We start from the raw sequence: 21660 nt of genomic DNA on the forward strand, positions 1-21660 counted from the left end.
TCGAACTCCTGAGCTCAAGTGATCCTCCCACCTCGGCCTCCCAGAGTGCTGGGATTACAGGCGTGAGCCACCGCACCCAGCCATATGAGTTTCTACTAAGCGCCTGGCACTGGGAACAGGCCGAGAACAAAATGGTGAAAACCCTTCCTGCCTCCACGGTGACTAATGAAACAAGTGGTGTGTAGTCTGTGAATGAGTCCAGGACAGAGGCTCTGGGGGAGGGGCTGCAGTTCTTTTTTTTTTTTTTTTTGAGAAGGAGTCTCGCTCTGGCCCAGGCTGGAGTGCAGTGGCGCAATCTCGGCTCACTGCAAGCTCCGCCTCCCGGGTTCACACCATTCTCCTGCCTCAGCCTCCCGAGTAGCTGGGACTACAGGCGCCCGCCACCACGCCCGGCTAATTTTTTGTATTTTTAGTAGAGACTGGGTTTCACCGTGTTAGCCAGGATGGTCTCGATCTCCTGACCTCGTGATCTGCCCGCCTCGGCCTCCCAAAGTGCTGGGATTACAGGCGTGAGCCACCGCGCCCGGCCAAGGGGCTGCAGTTCTAAGCAGAGGGTCAGGGAGGCCTCGAAGACCTGAAAGGGAGGAGGAAGGAGCCAGGCAGCCATGCAGGGAACAGCTCCAGGCAGCAGGAAGAGCCCATGCAAAGGCCCTGAGAAGACACGTGCCGCGTGTGTCCAAGGGTCAGAGAGTGGCCTGTGTGGCTGATGCCAGGTGAGAGGGGGACCGCAGGGGCAGGGCAGGGCGCTGGGGGTGCAGATCATGTCTGCCCTGGGGCCATCAGAAGCTTGTGGCTGTCACTGGAGGGAGCTGAGCCTGTGGGTTCTGAGCCTGCGGATTCTGAGCTGGAGGCACTGGGGTGAGGCTTTGGGTTTCAATGGCAGCATCAGGATGGTTTCAGGGGGTGAGGGCAGAGCGGGAGGCGGCAGGTGGCCTGGGTGGGGATGGCCCATGTAGCTGGGGTCTGGATTTGGGCCAGGATTGGATGTGGGGGTGTGGGGGTTTCAAGGGTGACCTGAAGCTTGATGACCTGGGGGGACGGCTGAGATGAAGCTGGATTGAGACGTCTGTATGGTGCCGAGTGTTGGCTGGTAGGGGGTGGATTCTGAAGGCCCCCAGGAACAGAGGACCCTGGCTCTGAAGTGTGCGTTGCTGGGAGAGCAGGTGGACAAGCAGCAGGCAAGGGCTGCTCCGGCCTCAGGGGAGTGGGTGCCTCGGCGAGAGCCCGAAGGTGGGGGATGTGGCTGATGCCGGGCAAAGCTTTGGGGGCACCGGGCTGGGGTGGTGGTGAGGACCTGTGGGCAGGTGTGTGTGCAGCCAGCCACAACCTCCACACAAGTGAGGGGAAGGGGTGGCCAGAAGCCCCTGCAACTTGGCCTGAGCGTCCTGGGCAGCTGGGGGGCCCCCCAGCATCAGTGTGGGGGCAAACAAGGCCACATCCGCCACCAGTTTCACCCCAGCTTCTACGGAAAAGAGGCGCAGGGTAGAGGCTCACCACGTGGCTCCGGCCCTGTTCCCTTTTCACTTAACGCCAGCGGCCTCCTCTGGAATCCAAGCCCCTTAGGGAGGCGTTAGGTGTGGAGGGCCTGCAGGGCCTGCAAGAGCTGTCAAGGGAGGACTCCGCTGCCTCCTCCAGGCCCGGGAGGACCTTTCTAGGGAGGCACACACCTGGAATCCAGGTACTATATTTCGTGGAATATACGGTACCCGGGATTTCGTGTGCTGCTGAGAAGGAAGGCGATGCTGATGTTAATGAAACTAGAATGCAGCCCGGCTGGCAGGAAACGGGGTGCCTGCCCAGGCCTCGGGAACCATCGCTACCCCGGCCCCGCCCACCGGCCCCAGGCAGAGGCTCACGCGCTCCCGGCTTCGCTGCGTTTATTGCGGGTGGGCGCACCTGGCGGGAGGGCAGGTCCGGGGCGAGGTCACACGACCTCGTCGGTCACCGGGATGGGGTTGACCTGGGGACCTCCCGAGGGTCCCCCCGCCGCCGCCGCAGCCTCCTCCTCGCTGGGCTTCTTGCGGGCCTCGGCCGGGGGCCGTGGCGGGGGATTGCTGGGCGGCTGCTTGATGGTGCCTCCGATCTGCGGCCGCTCCCGGGGCTTGGGCTCGATGGGCGTCCACTGCTCGCCACGCACAGCTGCCTGCGGGGCACTGAAGGGTTGAGCTGCGCCCCAGCGCCCGCCCTCCCCGGAGGCCCACCCCGCTAGGGGCCCCGGGACAGGCTCAAGTCTGAATCCCACGCAGGATGGTGTGACTGCCACTCAGAGAGGTTAAGTGACGCGCCCGAGGCCACACAGCCAGGACCTGGGTCGGCCTGACACCAGCCCAAGCTATTTCTTCATGCCAGGAGTGGGGCCCGAACCCCTGGGCTTCTGGAAGATCCCGTGGTGGACACTCCCAGATGCAAATTCTAGCACTCAAATTCTCCTCTCAAGGTGCCAAGGGCGGGGAAAGCAGGGAGGCACGCCCGAGGTCCAGCAGGAGGGGTGGCCCAGGAGAGTAGCAGGCCCTGCTCCGTCTGGTGGGCGCCATTCACCCACCCTGGCCGGCAGCCCCCCAAGGGTGCCCAGGCATTTCTGCACATGGGGGTGGTGGGGGGAGAGCTTGAAGAACACGGGATTCCACTGGCTTTTACTAAAAATACAGACTCCTGGGCCCATGCCCGGAGGTTCCACTGCAACAGGTCAAGTGGACCTGGGAGTGTGTGCTTTTCGTCTTCTATCCCATAATATCTGGTGGAAAAATATGTCACATCATATACGTCATGAACAGAAAGAGAAACTGGACACGTGTGATCCTACCTAACTCCAAAACGGAAACATTCCATTCTGAAGAGCAAAACTAGAAGGCTGATAGAGGAAAAGGCAGGAACGTGAAGGCAGGACCCAGGGCCAGGGAAAGGTGTTTTCACAAAGCACAGACCATAGAGCAGGTGAACAGGGAAACCTCTGCTCTTCCGTGCAGTGAAGGACTCCACGGGCCAAGTTAACAGACCCTTACCAGAAAGCATGAAGGCATCCCCAGTGTCTAAAGGTTACAAAGGCTCAATAGCTAAAATGTATGTGGAATTCCTGCAACTTAAGAAAAAGACAATCAGGCCGGGCGCGGTGGCTCACGCCTGTAATCCCAGCACTTCGGGAGGCCGAGGCGGGCGGATCACTAGGTCAAGGAGATCCAGACCATCCTGGCTAATGCGGTGAAACCCCGTCTCTACTAAAAATACAAAAAATTAGCCAGGCATGGTGGCACGTGCCTGTAGTCCCAGCTACTCGGGAGGCTGAGGCAGGAGAATTGCTTGAACCCAGGAGGCGAAGGTTGCAGTGAGCCGAGATCACGCCACTGCACTCCAGCCTGGGCGACAGCGTGAGACTCCATCTCAAAAAAAAAGAAGAAGAAAAAGAAAAATACAAAAACCACAATAGAAAAATGGGCAAAGGATTTGAACAGGCAACTCAAGGGAGAAGAAACTCCAACAGCTCAAATCCACAGTCAGAGAAGGGCGAGTCCAAGCTCCACACGGCCAGCTCGTGCTGTGAAACTGGCAAGCGTGGGAGAAAGCCTAGTGCGTGGTGGGAGAGATGGGGCCGCATGGCTGGTGGTGGGTTGTCTGCTGGGGAGCAGCTGAGCCCGGCAGGGTGAACGGTGCAGAGGCTGATGCCTGACCCAGCAATTCCTCTCTGGGTTTAGCACAAGGAATTCCTCCCGAGGTCTCCAGGAGCCACTAGCTGTGCATGGCAGCAGGGAGACGGGGGGCACGCGGGTGGCCCCCGGAAAACAAAGCAACAGCCCAGATGAGCACTTGGCAACAGGAAGGGGTTCTAAAGGAGAGTTCTGCCGGTGGCAAGTCAGTGAGGCTTGAAGCAGAACTCCACTTCCATACGTGGAAGGCGTGCACAGAAAGCGCTGCACCTTTCCCACGCACACACACTAGAAGACGCACAGCAAGGGGAGGGCAGTCGCCTCTGCGGGCAGGAGGGACTTGGCTCTATGGACAAAAGGATTTAAATAAGCAAAGTCTGAGGGCTCTGTCCACCCAGAGACCCCCGCAGTGAGAGGTGGCCTGCAGCCGTCTGTTCCGGAGCCCAGGGCAGGCAGAGGGCATTTCACCCAAGGCCTGGCCAGGCTGCGCCCTGTCCTCCCACCCATCCCTGGCCTCTCAGAGAGATCACTGTATCCCATGGGATGGGCAGCCCTCTAACAGGGTGCTGCGGTCATAAACCAAACCCAGGTGTCGGCAGTTGAAGAAAATGTCTGCGTCCTGGCACCGCCCATGAATCAGCGCGAATAGGGTTTAGGTGAGAAAAGCCTGATAAAGGGACCCAAGCTCAGGCAGGGTCTTCGGCCGGCTACGTGACCCCAGGCCAGTCACAGCACCTCCCTGAGCCTCCGCATCTTTGTCTGTAAAGTGGGGACCCCAGTACCCCTCCCAGGGCTGTGGTGCGGGTTAATGAGGAAATGCAAGGAAATGACCCGACACACTAGACACGCCAAAAATGGCAGCAGCAACCGCTGCGTCCCCGCCATGCTGTGAGCACACGCCCGGGCTCACACTTGCTCCCAGCCTTGGCTCAGCCTACAGAGCCGGCTTCAAGGGCCATGCGTGTCCGAGGGTGTCAGGGCATGGGCTGGGGATGGGGGTGGCCGGGGCCGACCTCAGAGGGCGCCACTCACCAGCAGGTAGATGCCGCTCGCAATGGCCAGGCAGGCGGTCCCAAGGATGGTGGCCAGCAGGAAGCCGGCGGGCACCGAGAGCCTGGGGGACAGCGGGTGAGAGGCAGGGACACAGAAGGGCACTCAGAAAGGGGAACGGAGCCCCAGGTCTGGGGGCCAAGGCCACAAAGTCTCAGGACAAGGCAGACTGCAGACCAAGGGGACGTGCATGGCCCAGGGCTGCAAAGTCTCAGCACAAGGAACACCCAGGGGACGTGCGCGGACCAGGGCTTGTTTCGGTCCTGGGTGTTCTCGGCCTTGATGTGGACACTAGTGGCTCTGGGGCACTTGCTCGGAGGAACCAGCCACGTGTGGGTCTCCTGGCCTCAGCCGGCAGTAACCACCAGACACACAGCACGGAACCCTCCACCCTACCAGGAAGCCCAGGCAAGACCCCCCAGCAGTGCCTGCTGACCCCAGACCGTGGCGACGGATCGGAGCTACTCGGATTTGGAGTGGATCCTTACAAATCCTGCACACTAGACAGCAGACACAGGCCCTGCCAGAGCCAGGGACCCGAATTTTTGTTTGGAAAAACACTGAGGTAAGTGGGGGTGGCTCCTGTCCAGGCAGCCCGGCCGGTGGGACAGTGGGGAGGGTCGGCTCCAAGCCCTCCTGAGCCCTAGAGGGGGTGCAGGGCGGGGACTCACAGGAGATGCAGGACGGCCCGAACGTAGTAATTCCTGGTAAAGGGCCCGAACAGCTTCACCACGGCGGTCATGTACTTCTGTCCCCTGGGGGAGGGAGGAAGGGGAGACGGCGCGGCTGGGCCTCTCCCACTCAGGACTCCCTTGCTGCCCTGCTGACCACCCCAGGGCACCCAGGCCTCTTTCCTCCCAGAAAACACACCGGGCAGGCACCGGCCTTGCTTTACCCACAAGCACCAAAGGGTTGGTTCCGGAGCCTCCAAGTGAGAAACCAAGCTCCACCCAACCCTGTGAGCCCTGCCTGGGCCCCGCAGCCCCCGGAGAGACCCCAGAGCAGGAGGAGACTCACCAGCGCTCCATGGTGGAGCCCTTCTTCCTCTTCCCCCGGGGGTACTCCAGCAGGCACACAAACACGCCCGCCACACTGAAGCCATGTGGTTAAGGAACGGCCCAGCTCAGCCTGAGGGGCCACAGGGAACTCCCTTTACTGAAGACAACACAGAGAGGGGCCCGAGCACGGTGGCTCATGCCTGGAATCCCAGCATTTTGGGAGGCTGAGGCGGGAGGATCACTGGAGCCCAGGAGTTTGAGACCAGCCTGGGCAACATAGTGAGACCCTCATCTCTACAAAAAAGTTAAAAGCCAGGTGCAGTGGTGTGTGCCTGTGGTCCCAGCTACTCCAGAGGCTGAGGTAAGAGGATGGCCTGAGCCCAGGTGGAGGCTGCCATGAGTCACAGCTGCACCACTGCACTGCAGCCTGGGGGACAGAGCGAGACCCTGTCTCAAAAAAGGTGGGGGGCAGCCACTGCCTGAGGTCACAGAGCCAGGAGGCAGCCACGGGAGGTTCCAACAGGTCTGGCACTCGGGGCTGCCCACGCCTGCCCTCCCACCACCCTGCCCAGTGCTCCTTGTCGCAAGGTCCGGCTGGGCGGCAGGGCTGAGATGGGGCGGAGGAGGTAGAGGGGCCGGTCAAGGGGGATGACTGACAGGAGCGGGCAGAGGGGATCCCAGCAGTCCAACAGGGAGGCGTCAGTGCTGGCCCTGGCCCTCTGGTGACACCCCCTGCCCACCACTCACCAGGACTTAGACTGGCGGGTCTGCCACTGATCGCCACATGGTCCAGGCGAGGGGCCTGGCTGCTGGGGCCTGGGCTGCCCAACCCGTGCACAGCCCACCCTGTGTCCCAGCCTGGCTGCGGTGGTGGAGAGTGGAGGCAAACAGCTCACTGTGAAGTGGCTCCCCAGCTCTGCCCTGGGCGTTCCCCGCCCACCCCAGCCTCAGGTGGAAGGATACATGGAGTAGGCACCAAAGTACCACTGGGTGAAGCGCCCAGCTGTGGCCACGATGCCCCCGGTGATGAGGACTGCGGGGAGAAGTGGGTCAGGCACTGTGGGGCTCCCGTCCCGGGGGCCTGGGCCACCCCCCTTCTCTACCTACTGTGGGCCACCAGGCCACCCAGAGCTGCCCCCTACCCATCCCCACAGCACAGTGACAGGGTCGGGGACACCCCCAGGAGGCACCCCTCTGCGCTGGTGAAGAGCAGACCCTGTGGCGCACGGGCTGGCGGAGGGGGTGCTGGACATGCCCGGGCTCTGGGTCCCAGGAGTGGCCAAGGACAGCCCGACCTGCAGGCCCCAGTGGGCTCTGGGACCCCCAAATGGACCCCCTTGTCACCATGAGTCTTTGTTTGATGCACTGAAAGCTAACAGGCCGAGTGTGGTTTCTGCATCTTCTTGGGGGAGTGTCTCTTTCCCCCCGATACGGAGTTCCTCTTAACCCATCAGCGGTTTTGCCTTAATTTCGGTTTCGTCTGATATGGCTATTTCTGCACATTTTTTGGGGGTATTGTCCAATATTCCCCCTTACTGTTTTTTTTTTTTTTCGAGACGGAGTCTTGCTCTGTCGCCCAGGCTGGAGTGCAGTGGCGCAATCTCGACTCACTGCTACCTCCGCCTCCAGGTTTCAAGCAATTCTCCTGCCTCAGCCTCCTGAGTAGCTGGGACTACAGGCGCCCGCCACCACGCCCAGCTAATTTTTACATTTTTATTAGAGACAGGGTTTTCACCACATTGGCCAGGCTGGTCTCGAACTCCTGACCTCAGGGAATCCGCCCGCCTTGGCCTCCCAGAGTGCTGGGATTACAGGCATGAGCCACGGTGCCTGGTCCTTCCTACTATTTTATTTCTTTTTTTTTTTTTTTTTTTGGAGACAGAGTCTTGCCCTGTCACCCAGGCTGGAGTTCCACTACAACCTCCACCTCCCAGGTTGAAGCGATTCTCCTGCCTCAGCCTCCCGAGTAGCTGGGACTACGCGCGCCTGCCACCACACCCGGCTAATTTTTTGTATTTTTAGTAGAGACGGGGTTTCACTGTGTTAGCCAGGATGGTCTCGATCTCCTGACCTCGTGATCCACCCGCCTCGGCCTCCCAAAGTGCTAGGATTACAGGTGTAGCCACCTTGCCCTGCCAGCCATTCTGTTTTTGTCTCCACATGGTCTTGTTGGAAGATTTCCTATCCTTGGTTTGAGCCCAGCTACACATTAACTCTCTGGGTTTGTCTGTCTGCGTCGGAGGAGGGGAGGGCAGTGTCCTTGAGTCTACTCAGCCAATTGTCCATGCATCTTTGGGGACCGTCCTGGTCCCGAGCCTGCCATCCGAAAGAGGGTGCAAAGCTGCCGCTGGTGCCACCAGGGAGGTCTGAGGACGTATTCTGGCACCCAGCCACATTTACAGAGCACCTGCTGTGTACAGGGGGGACTCTTTGTCAAGGCCCTGCTGTCTCTGGGCCAGCTGCCTCCTGGGGCTGCACGCTCTGGAAGGACCTCCCCAGGCAGGTGGCATTTGAATTGAGAAATAAATGAGACAGCCATGAGGCTCTGCAGAAGCAGCAGCTTGTGCCGAGGCCCTGGGGCACGCTCAGGAGATCTAGGAACAGAAAGGAAGCACGGCAGCTGGAGGAGGGGGCCGGAGAGCCGGGAGGCCAGGGCGGGCAGTGCAGGGCGTCCAGTCTGGCTCTAACTCTTCGGGCCAGGAGCCCCTGGAGGGTTTCAGCAGGAGGCCAGACTAGAGCCCAGGTCTCCTGGCTCCCAGCTGGGTGCCCTCAGTCCGTCTACTTCCTGTAGGGAGTGCGGGGCAGGCAGGGTGAGTCTCACGGGGCAGCTCTGAGGAGAGCTGTCTGAACTGACCCACCGACTTCTTGGCCGCTGACTTGAAGCAGGCGGTCACTTTCCTGGGCACAGGACAGGCTGCAGGGCCCCATACTCCAGCCCTCCCACCCTGAGATCTCTGCTCCCACTCCAGCTGCCACGCACCCTCCAGACAACAGGGAGGGCGCTCAGAGCCCCAGGGGAGTGGTGGCAGCGGGCCCCTCCTCCTCACCCTCAGACCCCAGGCCCTTCCCAGGCACTCCTCCCCCGGTGCAGGTCCTTCCTGGAGCTGCTGCAGTGGTGCCTCTGCCCTCAGACCTCGCCTGAGCCCAGCCTCACCCGTGCTGGGCCAGACACTCCCTGGCCCTGGTCCCGAGAGGGTCCATTTCCAAATGGAGTCCGCTGCCCTCACCAGAACCTCTGAGCAAATGCACAGCAGGGTGACTGGGGGCTGTGCCATCCCACCCCAAGAGCAAAGTGCCTGTGCAGCTGGGCTGGGCAGGGCCGTCACTGGGTGGTTTCAGCGCCTTGTGAAATCTCAGACCGCCTCCAGCGCAGACTCCAGATGAGGAGGGCTGAGCCCCAGGGCATGAGCCCACTCCCCACCCCAAGCCCAGGGAGAGCGACCTCCAGGCCAGCTGGCTACCGAGCGGCAGGGGAGCTCCTCCCGATGCCCAGGCCGGAGCCCCCACTCGGGGGCTTCGGGGCGGTGACCCCGGAAACCACCGGGGCTGAACCGCCTCTTCCCCTGCGCTGCAACTTCCTCCTTCGCGGAGTCGGGGGACCGAGAGAAGGGAATGGGGGAGGGGCGCCGCGCTCCGCAGGGTCTGCAAGGGAACTACTGGGGGTCTCAGAACTCCTCCTTCCAGCCCGCGGCCTGAGGGTCCCGCCCCCGTTCCCCGCACCCTCCTGGCCTGACCCCGGCCCGGCCTGGCCCGCCTGGCGCCCCACTTCCCCACCCTGTAAGTAGCCCGAGGTCCCAGCTGGGGTCTTGGGACACCCCTCCAGGCTGCAGCCTCCACCGTCCCTGACGTGCACTCACTCAGGCCGGACGCCAGCGCCTGCTCGTTGGCCCACATGGCCCACTCGATCTGCCCCATGGCGACACGAACCCGGCTGGGACACTGCTAGGCGCGCACTGCCGCCCCTGCGCTCCCGGCCGAACCCCGCCCCGCCCAGGCCCCGCCCCCAGCCCCCCAGGTGACCGCGGCTGGGCGGAGACCCGCATCTGTAGGGTGCAGGGCTGTCCCGGAGCCTTCTGCCCCCGCCCTCTCTAGCCCCGCCGAGGCATAGGAGGGGCCCTGCCCGGCAGCCCCAGCCCAGGCGGGGAGCCCCCGCGCCTCCCCAGGGCTTCCCAAACTTCAGCTCTCAAACACTGACAAGTGCCCCTGCCCAATGCTCCGGACCCAACCGAGGGTCCCGTGTCAACCAGGGGTCTATTAATAGCAGGAAAAGGTGGGAAGGTCGGCTTCCTGAGCAAATCGGCCTCTCCGGAGCCTTGGGGGGTGGGGGAGTCACCCCTACAGCCCGGGAACACCTCTGCACCCTGACGCTACCAAGGACAAGGGTGGCCTCCCCGTGGGGACCAGAGGCCCAGCCCCCATTTCCTCCCCCTGGCTCTGGGCTGGCACAGGCGTGGCCTGGGTCAGACACTGCAGGGGGCCTCCCGTCACCAGGTCACTGAACTGTGACTGAGACTCGAGGGAGGGGACAGGATGTGTACAACTGGGAAAGCACAGAATGCAGGGACGGCCCCGTCACGTCCGGCCTGGGTACGGGAGGCAGGGGCTGGCGTGGGGGTGGTGAGCCCAGCGCCCATGGGAAGACTTTAGACCTGGGGTTGCTCCCGAAGGTCCCACCTGAGCCAATGTGGGGTTTGAGGGGAGCCCCTCTGTGGCTCTGCCCAGCCTGCCCCTCCCCCAGGCCCTCATGGGGCACACCTGGACTCCCTGACAGGTGCCAGGGTCACTCAGAGCAGGAACCCCAGGATGCTGGTTTACAAAACAGAAAAACAGCAGAGGCAGGAGGCGGCAATGCTGGTTTATTCCCCACGGCCACCGGGGCCGCACTGGTGCCCACTCCTGCCACCATTCCAGCCACACCTAGGCCGTGGGCAGCCACCATCCGAGGCACTTGGTGGTTTCCTGAGGCCCAAGGAGGCTGCTCCCAGCACAGTGACCCCTTCCCTGGTCCGCTGGAGGGACCATCTCCCCACTGAGCTCCTTTCTCAGAGAACTGGGCATAGCCAGAGCTGGGGTGAGAAAGCCCTTCAGCCCTGCTGCACCGAGGCTCTGCCAGTTCTCATACCCCCTCCCCATCCCATCTTGGCAAAGCGCTGGTGCAGCTTAGGGCAGCTGAAGCACTCGGCGGGGACCTCTCCTGACACCTGGGCGGCCGCAGGACTCCCTGCACTGCCCCACAGCAAGCTGTCCACGGGCCCGGGGTCAAGCCACCACCCACATGTCCCAGTAGTCCGGCCAGCCCACCACATCCGCTCCCTAGCTCCGGCGAGGCCACCCCTTCTCCAAGCGGCATGCGGTCCCTGCTGAGGCAGTCAGGCAGCTGGCTTCGGCAGGCCGTCAGGACCCAGGAGGTGGGCGCAGGGGTCATCCAGGATTTGAGGCCCTGGCCCCACCTGGGGATAGAAATCCATGTCAGGTCACCAGAAATGGCAGCGCCTCATCCTGTGCCCAGCATCTGTAGGGCCGGACGCAGGAGGGTAGCGGTGTGCCCCCGCCCTTCCTGTGGGTGCTGGTCAGAAGTTAAAGCGCCTCAGTGGTGACACCCACACGCAGCTCCTGCAGGCAAAGCCGCCCCTGCCAGCTGCGAGCCCCCTGCCCTGGGCACTGCTTCTGTCACAGGGTGGACAGAGAACCACAGAGCCTGGGAACAGGCAGCCCCTGAGAGGAAGGTGGCGGCAATGGCTTGGGCGGCCGTGATCACTGGATGCAAGCTTGGCCCTCGGAGCAGGTCAGAGGGCAGGAACCCCGGTCTGCTGGGGCAGTTGGGGTGGGGGGGTCCCAGGGACCCCAGCAGCCCCCACCCCAGGCGCTCCCTATTCAAGGGCCTGATGCTCCCCACCTGTCTCCCTGGGAGCCTGTGTCAGACTCACCCTCCCACCCTCAGCGCAGCCCTGCTGCTCTGAGCATCACCAGTGGCCTGTAATGTCCACTTTGAGAGCAAATGAATGGACAAAGGCGTTCTGGCTTCCTGCCTGAGACACGGTAGGGACAGGGAGCCGCGCTTAGCCTTTAAGGGCCCTGGGGGCTGGGCGGGCCCCCCTGGCAGGAAAGGAAACCCCGGGGTACTGGGTGAGCCCCAGGCCTCACCTGAGTGACAATGATGTATTTGACCCCACCGGGGGTCGGCTCCATGGCCAGCGCAGCCTGAAGCTCAGCTGAGAGAGGGGCCGGCCTCACCTGCAGCCCCTTCAGAAACCTGGAAAAGCAGGGCAGGGGCAGGGTGAATGCATCCGTTTCTCTAAGCGTCTACAACAGTCTACAACAGGCAAGTCCAGAGATGGGAAGTGCATTCCTGGCCGTCAGGGCTCAGGGAGGGGGAGACGGCAGGTGGCTGCTGTGGGGACAGGTTTCTTTTAGGGGTGATGAAAAAGTTAAGGAGGTGGCGGTCACATGACCCTGTGAATGTCCTCAACACCACCGGATTATATGCTCTCGAATGGCTGAGACAGGAAATTTTAGGTTATGTGGTAAACAGCTATGCCCAGGCTGGACCCACATCTGGCCAAGGGTGCTGCCAAGCCCCATGGGGTAACAGCTCAGGGAAGTGCCCAATTCAAGCTGGTGCATTCGTCACCGTGTTCTGCAGAACAGCGGAAGCCTGCAAGCCCCACCCGGAGCAGCAGCCACGAGCCTGGTGCTTCCCAGGCGGGCAGTCCTGGGGTGTGGGTCTGAGTCCACCCCACAGGGCAGGCCCCTGACCATTAGAAGGTGTTATTGCTCCCACCCGGGACAGACGCACATCCCCACACGCTTCCAGACACCCTTAAATGGGAGGCACCTCTCACATTGAGAATAAGACACCATGAAAACACGGGAGGGAAGAAATCAACAGCCCCGGGGCGTAAGGAGGCTGGGCCAAGCTGTGCACCGAGGAGGGCGTACATGGGGGCTCTGTGGCGCCAAGATGCAGCTGCCGGACCCCACCCAAGAAAAGACACCCAACTGCAGGGGCGGGGTCAACACCCGGCCGCCTTGACTGGCTCTAACTCGCTTCAGTAAGAAGGAAATCAGGGGCTTTGACTCCTTCCCTTCAAAATGTTGGACACTTACGCACACATCTGGGAGTGCAGGCGTGTTTCCTAAGCCACTGTTCTATAGGATAAGAGCCTGTGGGCTCCCGAGCTGCAGGGGACGCTGTCTCTCAGGAGGTGGGAGACCCTGGGCGTTGCTCACACACGCGTGAGCGGCCTCTCTTTCTTCCCTGTGGACGTGGGCTGTGGGATGGCTCTATGGGGACACCCTGCCCGTGGCTCCCACACACGGGGGACTGCTGCCTGCCCTGGGACTCACTGTCTCAGTGCCACAGCCTTCAGGTGCCTCCGTCTCTTCCGACCAGAGTTCCTGGCACCGTCTCCCAAAAAGGAGGAGGGGCGGGGTCCACACTCACGTGTCTCCATTCGAGCCTGGGGGAAAGCCGTGCCTCACAGCAGCCACAAACTCAGCCACAGTGTCGTCCAGGGTGAAGATCACGGCATTGGGGCCCGCATCAAAGGTGTACGCCACCTGGAACCCATAGCAGTCACCCTGGCTACTCACGTGGTGCCTGGCCCTTGTCTCCCCAACCCTCTGGTCTGCCAGGCGGCCTTGGGCTCTCCAAGAGCTCAGTCTAGGCCCTCAGGGCCACACTGGAGTGGAGCTGTGACCCCAAGTGCCTGGTACTTGACACGTCTGCCTGTGAACCCAGGAAAAAGGTGGTGGGGCCGTGACCAGGGCAAGTCAAGAAACAAAATGAAACAGAAGAACCCAGATGGTCAGTGAGCTTCGCACACAGCAGGGCCGAGCTTTCAGACACAGATTGCCCCGCACGCGAGTCCCGGGGCCGTCACCACGGCAGCACAAGCCTAGACACGCGCTACAGCGCGAGCGCAGCCTCTGCCCTCCCGGCCCGCGTCACCTTGGTGTCCCCGTGGTGGGCGTTGAAGCGGTGCACCAGGTGGATGATGCGCCAGGAGATGGCATTGAGGTAAGAGATGGGCGGGAAGGTGTCGAGGCAGGTGGCGTGGAACTGGTTGCTGTCCTTCATGGTCAGCTGGGCGAAGCTGGGGAAGTCTCGCTCCCGGATGCAGCGGGCCATCTCCGCCATGCGCGCGGGCACCACGGACTCGGCCCGGAACTGCAAGGCACAGGGTGTTTCCCATGGAGCCGCTGGGGGTCTCGACAGCAGAGGGTTCGAGGAGAGACTCCGGGGTTGGAGGCCCGGCTCGAGCCCCATCTCTGCATTTGGCTCCTGCACGTGGTCTTGGCGGGGCTGCCGCAGGTGTGAGAACACTCGGGCCCAGACAGAGGCTGAGGGCAGAGCCGGGCACAAGCGTGACTCCCAGGGCCCCGGGACCACCCGCTCCTGGCCTTACCCGCAGCAGGGGGCTGGTCTCCACACTGGCCCGCATGCCCACGGTACTGCCTGTCAGCTTCTTCTCAGCGCTCACCTGCACGAGGGAGAGACAGCCTGGGCCACACCCTGCAGGGGGCCAGCCCCAAGGACCTCAGCCTCAAACACTCGGCCCTCCCTCAGCCAATGCAGGCAGCAGGGGTGGGAGTCAGTGCCACCTGCCTGACCACAGAGGCCTCCCGGCCACAGCAGGGGTGACGCGGGGGCAACTTCCAGATCCCAGCAGGTGGTGGCGCCCGCCGCATGGGAGCGGTTCCTGAGCACTCAACCACGCTTCTGTTCCTTCAGCCCCCGCTGACCCCAGGAGCCAAGCAAAGCCTGGATGGACGCCTTCGCTCCTGCTCCTGGCAGCAGCCCTGACTAGGGACAGAGGCCACAGGGCTGCTGCTCCACCCGCCCCACCCCACTCACCACAAGGATGAGCACGCGGAGTTCAGGCCAGTGTGACTCGGGGGCCACTTGCCGAGCAATGCTGTCCTTCCCGTCGGCCTGCTCTCCCATCTGCCACTCCACAAAGCCCCCATACAGGCTCCGGCAGGCGCTGCCTGAGCCCCGGCGAGCCACTTCTGAGAGGTCACTCTCCACGCCGTAGACACGGGCCAGGGTGTAGGCTGCAGGCATGCGGATTCAGGGAGGGTCCTCAGAGCTGCCTGCGCCGTGCTCCCTGACAGCTCACCGCCCCAGGAACGTCCCACACCCCACGGCAAATGGGGATTTCCAGATGACAGGGCTTCTGGGCCATCAGCCTTTGAGGCCAGCATTCACCGGCCCAGCTGTCTGTCCCCCACCTCCGCTAGTTCCGCTCTCGGACACTCTCTGTTCACGGCCTGCAGAGCTTGCGGCCTGCGACAAGGGCAACAAAAGGTACCTGCGGCAGAGCAGGAAGCCCCATGGAAGGCGGGAGAAAGGCCCCCGAGGACACCCAAGCTGGGCTTTGAGGGTGGGAAGGAATTTAAGGTTGTGTGGGGCAGGGACTGATGCCAGGACAGAGCTGGACTCCACAAGACGTGCCCCCTGCCCACCCAGCACGGGAGCCACCTTCTCCTCTCCTTCCACAGGGCTCCAGCAGGGCAACCCCACCTCCAGGTCTGGTCACCCACCCTGGTCACTAAGGGTGGTTCATGGAAGGCACGGGAGCCCAGGTGGGCCAGGAAGCATCACCCCTGGAGTTGAGGGGTGAAGATGGTGCGAGACCACCACCGGGGGGACAGGCTCTGACACTGGGTGGGAAGCCGCCAGCAGGTGGCCTGGGGCCGGCAGAGAGCTGGGTCCAGCGGAGCCTGCAACCAGCTGTGCCCATTGGAATCCTCAGTTACGTGAGCCACAAAATCATCGCTATTTTAGGGCTGAGCCAGTTTGAAGTGGTTTCTATCACTGACAATCTAGAGGGGCTCCACATACAGCAATGGGAAGATTTTTTTATTTTTTGTAGAGATGGGGGTCTCACTATGTTGCCCAGGCTGGTCTTGAACTCCTGGCCTAAAGTGCTTCTCCCCCATCAGCCTCTTAAGTACTGGGATCACAGGCGAGAGCCCCACGCCAGCTGCAACTGGAAGATGAAAATGTTCACATGTGCTCTGGGAAGAGACTGAACAACTCCAGAGAGGCCAGGGAGGCCTGGGGTGAGGGGATGCTCTTTTAGTCACGCCCAGCAGTGGGCTCCCTGACCCGGGAAGAGCATGAAGTGGCTCCTGCGCCCACAGCCCAGAACCCCTGCGGGTCTCTGTGGGCACCCACCTAGGCAGGCATAGCCCGCCGCCGAGGAGGCCAGGCCCGCAGCTGTGGGGAAGTTGTTCACCGATGCCACGTGCACCTTGCAGCTGAGGCTGGAGGGCAGCGGGTCCCCATCCCGTGAGTTCCTCCGCTTCCGGGCCAGGCAGCGGACTGCAGAGACAATGAGACAGCGTGTGGCCCAGCCGTCAGCACCCTGCCCGCCCTGCTCCTGCCCACCTGCCCGGGGTCACAGCTGAACACCAGGCCTCTGCCTGCCAGACTCCTTGTGGAGAGTTTCTTACCCGGGAAAACCCCAGACCGACCCAAGCCCAGCTGGTCATTGAGGTGGGCCACTGCCCTGGAGCTGGCGGCCCAGCGGGCATGTCTGGTTCCCAGCCACCCCGCCTGCTGCCTCAGGAGGGGCACAGAGGCAGAAGCACTTTCTGGACGCTCGGACCCTGCTGACAACAGGGAGGGATGGGCTTATGGGGACCCCAACTCACTCTCCCGCAGGCAGGCCTGGAGCCGCGGCTGCCCCACATCCTCCTCCCGGCCATTCAGCCAAATCCGGTCCTCGGTGAAGTCCTTGCTGATGACGGCTGTTGTGGTGGTTTTTAACTGAAAAGGAAACCCAGGGCCACCTCAGAGGCCAGCATTGAGGACCGATGCCAGCCAGGTACCCCTTTCTACTGAGAGAGCCTCGTGGCTGCCCACTCGAGCAAGGTCAGCCCTGCTGAGGGCAGGGGGGGAAAGGCCAGTCTCAGCTGGGCAGTGGGGAAGCCCGTGGGGGATGAAAGCGTGGGCCACACCTTGTGGAGCAACCAGGCCTTATCCTGAATAAAGAGACGGGGACTCCCAAGGGAGCCCCTGGGGCACGGTGTGCGCATGTGTGACGAGACCTGGGGGCATGTGTGTGCTGTGCTCAGCTCTCCTAATACTGGGAGATGGAACAGACACTGCGTGCTGGCTGGGAGTCGTCGCTCAGCCATCTCATCCTAGCCTTTAGGTAAAAAAGTACCAATTTTTTTTTTTGTTTCAGAGACAGGGTCTCACTCTGTCACCTAGGCTGGAGTGCAGTGGTGCGATCATGGTTCACTGTGGTCTCCAATGCCTGGGCTCAAGAGACTCTCCCAAAGTGCTGGGATTGCAGATGTGAGCCACCATACCCAACGGGTACCAACTGTTCTACAAATGTTCTGGAAATGGCACTGTGGTGTTTAGTCGTCAGTCCACACATACCTGGTCCTGGTGCAGAGTGACGCTCAGGGAGGAGTTGATGGGCAGAACCAGCTCTTCATCGCGCTTGCCCCCTGTAATGAACAGCCAGGGCCAGGCCGGTGGGCTTCCCGGCCCACCCTCCCCCAGTGTTCCCCACAGGTGCCCCCACCGCCCACCCACGGCCCCCATCCGCCTCAGTCCCCTCTCTCACCGCACAGCCTGTGTGCCCCTCCTCCTGCCAGACCCCGGCCTGCAAGAACTGCTCCCACCCCACTGAGCTCAGGCTCCCAGAGCAGAGCTGGAGGCCAGCCAACCTCCGTCCCCGCTCCCCGTTCCTTCATCGCTTCTACTCCAGCATCCGTGAGTGCCCAGGTGCGGATCGCTCCCACCGCGGCCTGCCTCCCCTCCACCTTCCCAAACAGAAGGAGCCCAGCTCTGAGAACTCCTCACATCTCACTGCTCATATGCCCCAGGAACATCCAAGATAAACCCCTTTCTGCCCAGCACGGCCATGGGACAGCACGTGAAATCAAACTTCCAGAAAGCCCGAAAGGAAACGTTTGCCCTGGGAGCGCTGCGCAGTGCCTCGGCTGAAGTCTTATTTCACGGCGGCTTCGCTAAGCGCACCATCTGCTCGGTTTTGTGCGAGGGGAGGTCTCTGAGGATGGCGGAGAGTTCCAGGGGTGATAAACGCGGACACCTGGTAGAGAACCACGCCCTGCGGCTCGCGAGGCTCTTTCACGCACAGCACTGAGCGGCCCTCCTTGCAGGCGGACGCCGCTGCCCTGACAGGCCGGGCGAACCTCTGCTTTCAGGAAGGTGGGCCAGGGGACTTCTCCCGCTTCCTCCCACTGGGGACAACTGAGACCCTGGACATCACAGGTGAGACTCTCACGGGTGACAGAGGGCGGCTGTGGGACAGTGCAGGGGGAGCCCCGGGCTTTCTTTTCTGTTTGCCCTAGACCTAGCCCTGCAGAAGCTGGAACTGCCAACCAAAGCCAGCCCTCCCTAGCAGGACCAGGAAGGGCAGCCTAGCAACACAGAAACAGACTCCTGGCCGGGCGCGGTGGCTCACGCCTGTAATCCCAGCACTTTGGGAGGCCGAGGTGGGCAGATCACCTGAGGTCGGGAGTTTGAGACCAACCTGACCAATATGATGAAACCCCGTCTCTACTAAAAATACAAAAATTAGCCAGGCTGTAGTGACGCACGCCTGTTATCCCAGCTACTCAGGAGGCTGAGGCGGGAAAATCGCTTGAACCTGGGAGGTGGAGGTTGCACTGAGCCGAGATGGCACCACTGCACTCCAGCCTTACTCCAGCCTGGCAACAGAGGGAGACCCTTTCTCAAAAAAAAAAAAAGAAAAGAAAAAAAGAAACAGATCCCTCCCACACTCCAGGCTGGAACAGTGCCCCGCCCCCTTTCCCTCCCTGAAGGAGCGGGGACTTTCACCTCCCCAGGAGTCATCGGAGAGCACACAGGAGACTGGACTCCCCTGACCTGCCGGCTCTTGTCAGAGGCCAAGCAGACACTCAGGAATTCCTGAGGGCCTGGTGGGGATGGGACAGCGTTGGTGGGGAGGGGAACCTGGACTTCTGCCTCCTTATCTTGAGCCAGCACCCCCTCCTCCACCGGCACGCTATCAAAAACCAGCTCAAACGTAAGGTTTAAAGAAGACCAGAGTTTCTGAACGTTACAAGAAAATGGACACGTTTCCATAAATATCACTGTTGGTGAGCCTCAGTGGCTCACACCTACGATCCCAGCACTTTGGGAGGCCGAAGCAGGCAGATCACTTGAGGTCAGGAGTTTAAGACCAGCCTGGCCAATATGGCAAAACCCCGTCTCCACTAAAAATACAAAAATTAGCCAGGTGTGGTGGTGCACACCTGTAGTCCCAGCTACTCGAGAGGCTGAGGCAGGAGAATCGGTTGAACCCGGGAAGCGGAGGTTGCAGTGAGCCGAGATCACGCCATTGCACTCCAGCCTGGGTGTCGCAGTGACAGTCTGTCTCAAAAAAATAAATATAAAAGTAATACAAATAAATAAAAAATATAAATATAAAATAAATAAATATAAAAAATAAAAATAAAAATAATAGGCCAGACGAGGTGGCTCACACCTGTAATCCCAGCACTTTGGGAGGCTGAGGTGGGCAGATCACGAGGTCAGGAGCTTCAGACCAGCCTGGCTAACACCGTGAAACCCCATCTCTACTAAAAATACAAAAATTAGCCAAGTGTGGTGGCACGTGCATGTAGTCCCAAATACTCGGAAGACTAAGGCAGGAGAATTGCTTGAACCCAGGAGGCGGAGGTTACAGTGAGCCAAGATTGTGCCACTGCACTCCAGCCTGGGTGACAGAGCAAGACTCTGTCTCAAAAAAAAAAAAAAAAAAAAAAAAGCAGAAGAGAAAATCCAGAAATGGACCCACACAAACATGCCCAGCTGATTTTTTTTTTTTTTACGAAAGTGCAAAAGCAATTCAATAGAGGAAGGATAGCCTTTCTGGGCTAACTGGACAACCTTGGATCACAGACTTAAATATAAAAGGCAATCCTGTACCACTTGGAGGAAAGCAGACAATCTTCAGGACATAGGGCTAAGCAAAGAGGTCTTAGACTTGACATGAACATTGATACACTGAACTTCTTTAAAATGAAAAACTGGCTCTTTGTTAAGAGGACAAAAAGATTAGCTAGTTTGGGAGACAATACCTGCAAACCACATGTCCAACAGGAGACTAATATCTAGAATACATATTTTATTTTTTTTCAGTAGAGACGGGGGTTTCACCATGTTGGCCAAGCTGGTCTCAAACTCCTGACCTCAGGTGATCCGCCCACCTCAGCCTCCCCAAGTGCTGGGATTACAGGCTTGAGCCAGCGTGCCCAGCCTAGAATGTGTAATGAACTCTCCAAACTTATAGTAAAAAAGCAAACCATCCAGTTAGAGCGTGGACACAGAATATGAAGAGACATTTCACCAAGAAAACCCACAGATGGCAAATAAGCACAAAGAAAGATGCTCCACGTCACTGGCCAACAGGGAAACGCGAATGAGGACCACAGTACCCTGCCAGCACATCCCTACCAGGACGCGGCTAAAATGAAAAACAGCAACTCCACCAAATGCTGGTGAGGATGCGGAAAATCTGCATCACCGTAGGGATGCAAAATGGCCCAGCCACTCTGAAAAATAATTAGACAGTTTCTTAAAAAAAAAAAGTATATATATAATATATATATGTATATATACACACACATACATCTATATAGGTGTATACATATACACACACATATATCTATATAGGTGTATATATATATATACACACACACAAACATACATATATACATAGAAAGAGAGAGAGAGACAGAGAGGCATATATATATCTACCATCTGACCCAGCAACCACACTCCTGGGCATTTATCCCAGAAGAATGGAAATGTATGTTCACACAAAAACCTGTATACAACATTTTATGGCAGCTTTATTGGTAAGGGAAACACAAAAAAATTAGCCAGTCGTGGTGGCGGCTTCTGGAAAGAAAAGAAAGAAAGAAAGAAAACCTTAGATGCTCTTTGCAGGGTGAGGCCTTGGCTAGAGAGAGGGTGGTCCATGGATTCCACGGACTGGCTCAGCAACAGAGGGGCAAAGCACTGATACAATCCCGGGGCACGTCCACATTCTATGCTGAATGAAATAAGCCAAACTCAAAAGATACTGGGTGGGCCACATAACTGTGATTCCAGTTTCAGAACATTTTGAAATGACGTTACGGAAATGAGTGGTCAGTGGCGGCCAGGTAACCCCGGCGCGAGGGGAGGGGCGGGGCTATGAACGCACAGGTGCGGACCGGCCTCCCCCGCACGGATGTGGGCCTGCGGGCCCCCCAGTTACCGCTCCTTGGAGGTTACCACTGGGAGAAACGGGGCGAGGGAGGGACACAGGGTCTCGGGCTGGGGGGGCAGTGGCGCGATCTCGGCTCACTGCAGCCTCGACCTCCCGGGCTCTGGCCATCCTCCCGCCTCAGCCTCCCGAGTAGCTGGAGCCACAAACGCGCACCACCACGGCGGATTCTTACGATTCATGGGAATCGATGATTGATGATTTCGATAGTTAAAGTTCGGTAATCGCTAATGGGCAGGCGCCGGGCGACCCTGCAGGGGCGGCAGCCGTCGCGGGGGAACAGGTGGCGCCGAGCTTGTCACGCGAAGGAGCGCGCGGCCACGCCCGACCACCGCCGCGCCCCTCCCTGAGCCTCAGTTTCCCCGTCTGTCGAGGCCCCGGGAGGGCAGGACGGAGCGCGCCGCCGAATCAGCGCGCGACCCCCGCGTACCCGGCCTCGCTCCCGGCCATCCCCGTCCCAGGCCGGCCCGCGGCACTCACAGTACTTGATGACCGCGATGTTGACCGGCGCTGTACAAGTGACTGCCGCCAGCGGCTTCTCCGAGGCCATGGTCCCACCGCGCAGTGTCCCCAGCTCCACAGCCACTTACGGCCCGCGATCCCACCCCAGAGGCCTCTGCCTCCTCACGCGCTACCACAGGATTGGCCCGTGCGAGCCCGGCTGCTCGCGCGCCGACCAATCAG

General features: G+C 60.5%; 2 protein-coding genes and 1 long non-coding RNA gene across 6 annotated transcripts; all 3 read right to left on the minus strand.

Annotated features, from left to right (window-relative positions):
* Positions 1 to 1860: 1860 nt before the first annotated feature.
* CYBA (cytochrome b-245 alpha chain) lies at positions 1861 to 9688 on the minus strand. Its single transcript, XM_523459.7, has 6 exons — positions 9547 to 9688; positions 6653 to 6722; positions 5709 to 5783; positions 5363 to 5446; positions 4674 to 4755; positions 1861 to 2143 (listed from the first exon to the last, which is right to left on the minus strand). Exons 1-6 carry the CDS (start codon positions 9602 to 9604, stop codon positions 1925 to 1927), a joined length of 588 nt encoding a protein of 195 aa, XP_523459.1. The 5' UTR covers positions 9605 to 9688; the 3' UTR covers positions 1861 to 1924.
* Positions 9689 to 10530: 842 nt separating this feature from the next.
* Positions 10531 to 21658, minus strand: MVD (mevalonate diphosphate decarboxylase). Of its 4 annotated transcripts, none has more exons than XM_054668569.2 (11): positions 21457 to 21658; positions 17088 to 17158; positions 16352 to 16466; positions 15873 to 16019; positions 15583 to 15684; positions 14547 to 14746; positions 14098 to 14172; positions 13641 to 13859; positions 13134 to 13249; positions 11834 to 11942; positions 10531 to 11139 (listed from the first exon to the last, which is right to left on the minus strand). In XM_054668569.2, the coding sequence occupies exons 1-11, from the start codon at positions 21524 to 21526 to the stop codon at positions 11059 to 11061; spliced, it is 1305 nt and encodes a 434-aa protein (XP_054524544.1). In that variant the 5' UTR covers positions 21527 to 21658; the 3' UTR covers positions 10531 to 11058. The 4 variants fall into 4 exon arrangements, with proteins under 4 accessions (XP_054524544.1, XP_054524545.1, XP_523460.5 ...); XM_054668570.2 differs by lacking the exon at positions 21457 to 21658 and adding an exon at positions 21152 to 21331; XM_523460.9 differs by lacking the exon at positions 15583 to 15684.
* Positions 17517 to 19279, minus strand: LOC134808775 (uncharacterized). Its single transcript, XR_010152472.1, has 3 exons — positions 19189 to 19279; positions 18956 to 19073; positions 17517 to 17766 (listed from the first exon to the last, which is right to left on the minus strand). It is a non-coding gene; the product is annotated as an uncharacterized LOC134808775 (long non-coding RNA).
* Positions 21659 to 21660: the final 2 nt, after the last annotated feature.

Source organism: Pan troglodytes, chromosome 18, assembly GCF_028858775.2.
Source record: "Pan troglodytes isolate AG18354 chromosome 18, NHGRI_mPanTro3-v2.0_pri, whole genome shotgun sequence".
Taxonomy (NCBI): domain Eukaryota; kingdom Metazoa; phylum Chordata; class Mammalia; order Primates; family Hominidae; genus Pan; species Pan troglodytes.

Coding starts and splice junctions, on each gene's coding strand:
- CYBA (XM_523459.7), bottom strand. CDS start 9,604: ATGGGGCAGATCGAGTGGGCCATGTGGGCCAACGAGCAGGCGCTGGCG. Junction 5,447..5,708: donor GGCTCCACCATGGAGCGCTG/GTGAGTCTCCTC, acceptor TCCCTCCCCCAG/GGGACAGAAGTACATGACCG. Junction 4,756..5,362: donor CGGGCCGTCCTGCATCTCCT/GTGAGTCCCCGC, acceptor GCTGTCCCCCAG/GCTCTCGGTGCCCGCCGGCT.
- MVD (XM_054668569.2), bottom strand. CDS start 21,526: ATGGCCTCGGAGAAGCCGCTGGCGGCAGTCACTTGTACAGCGCCGGTC. Junction 16,467..17,087: donor TCACTCTGCACCAGGACCAG/GTATGTGTGGAC, acceptor TTTCCTTTTCAG/TTAAAAACCACCACAACAGC. Junction 11,943..13,133: donor CCAGGCTCGAATGGAGACAC/GTGAGTGTGGAC, acceptor CTGCTTTTCCAG/GTTTCTGAAGGGGCTGCAGG.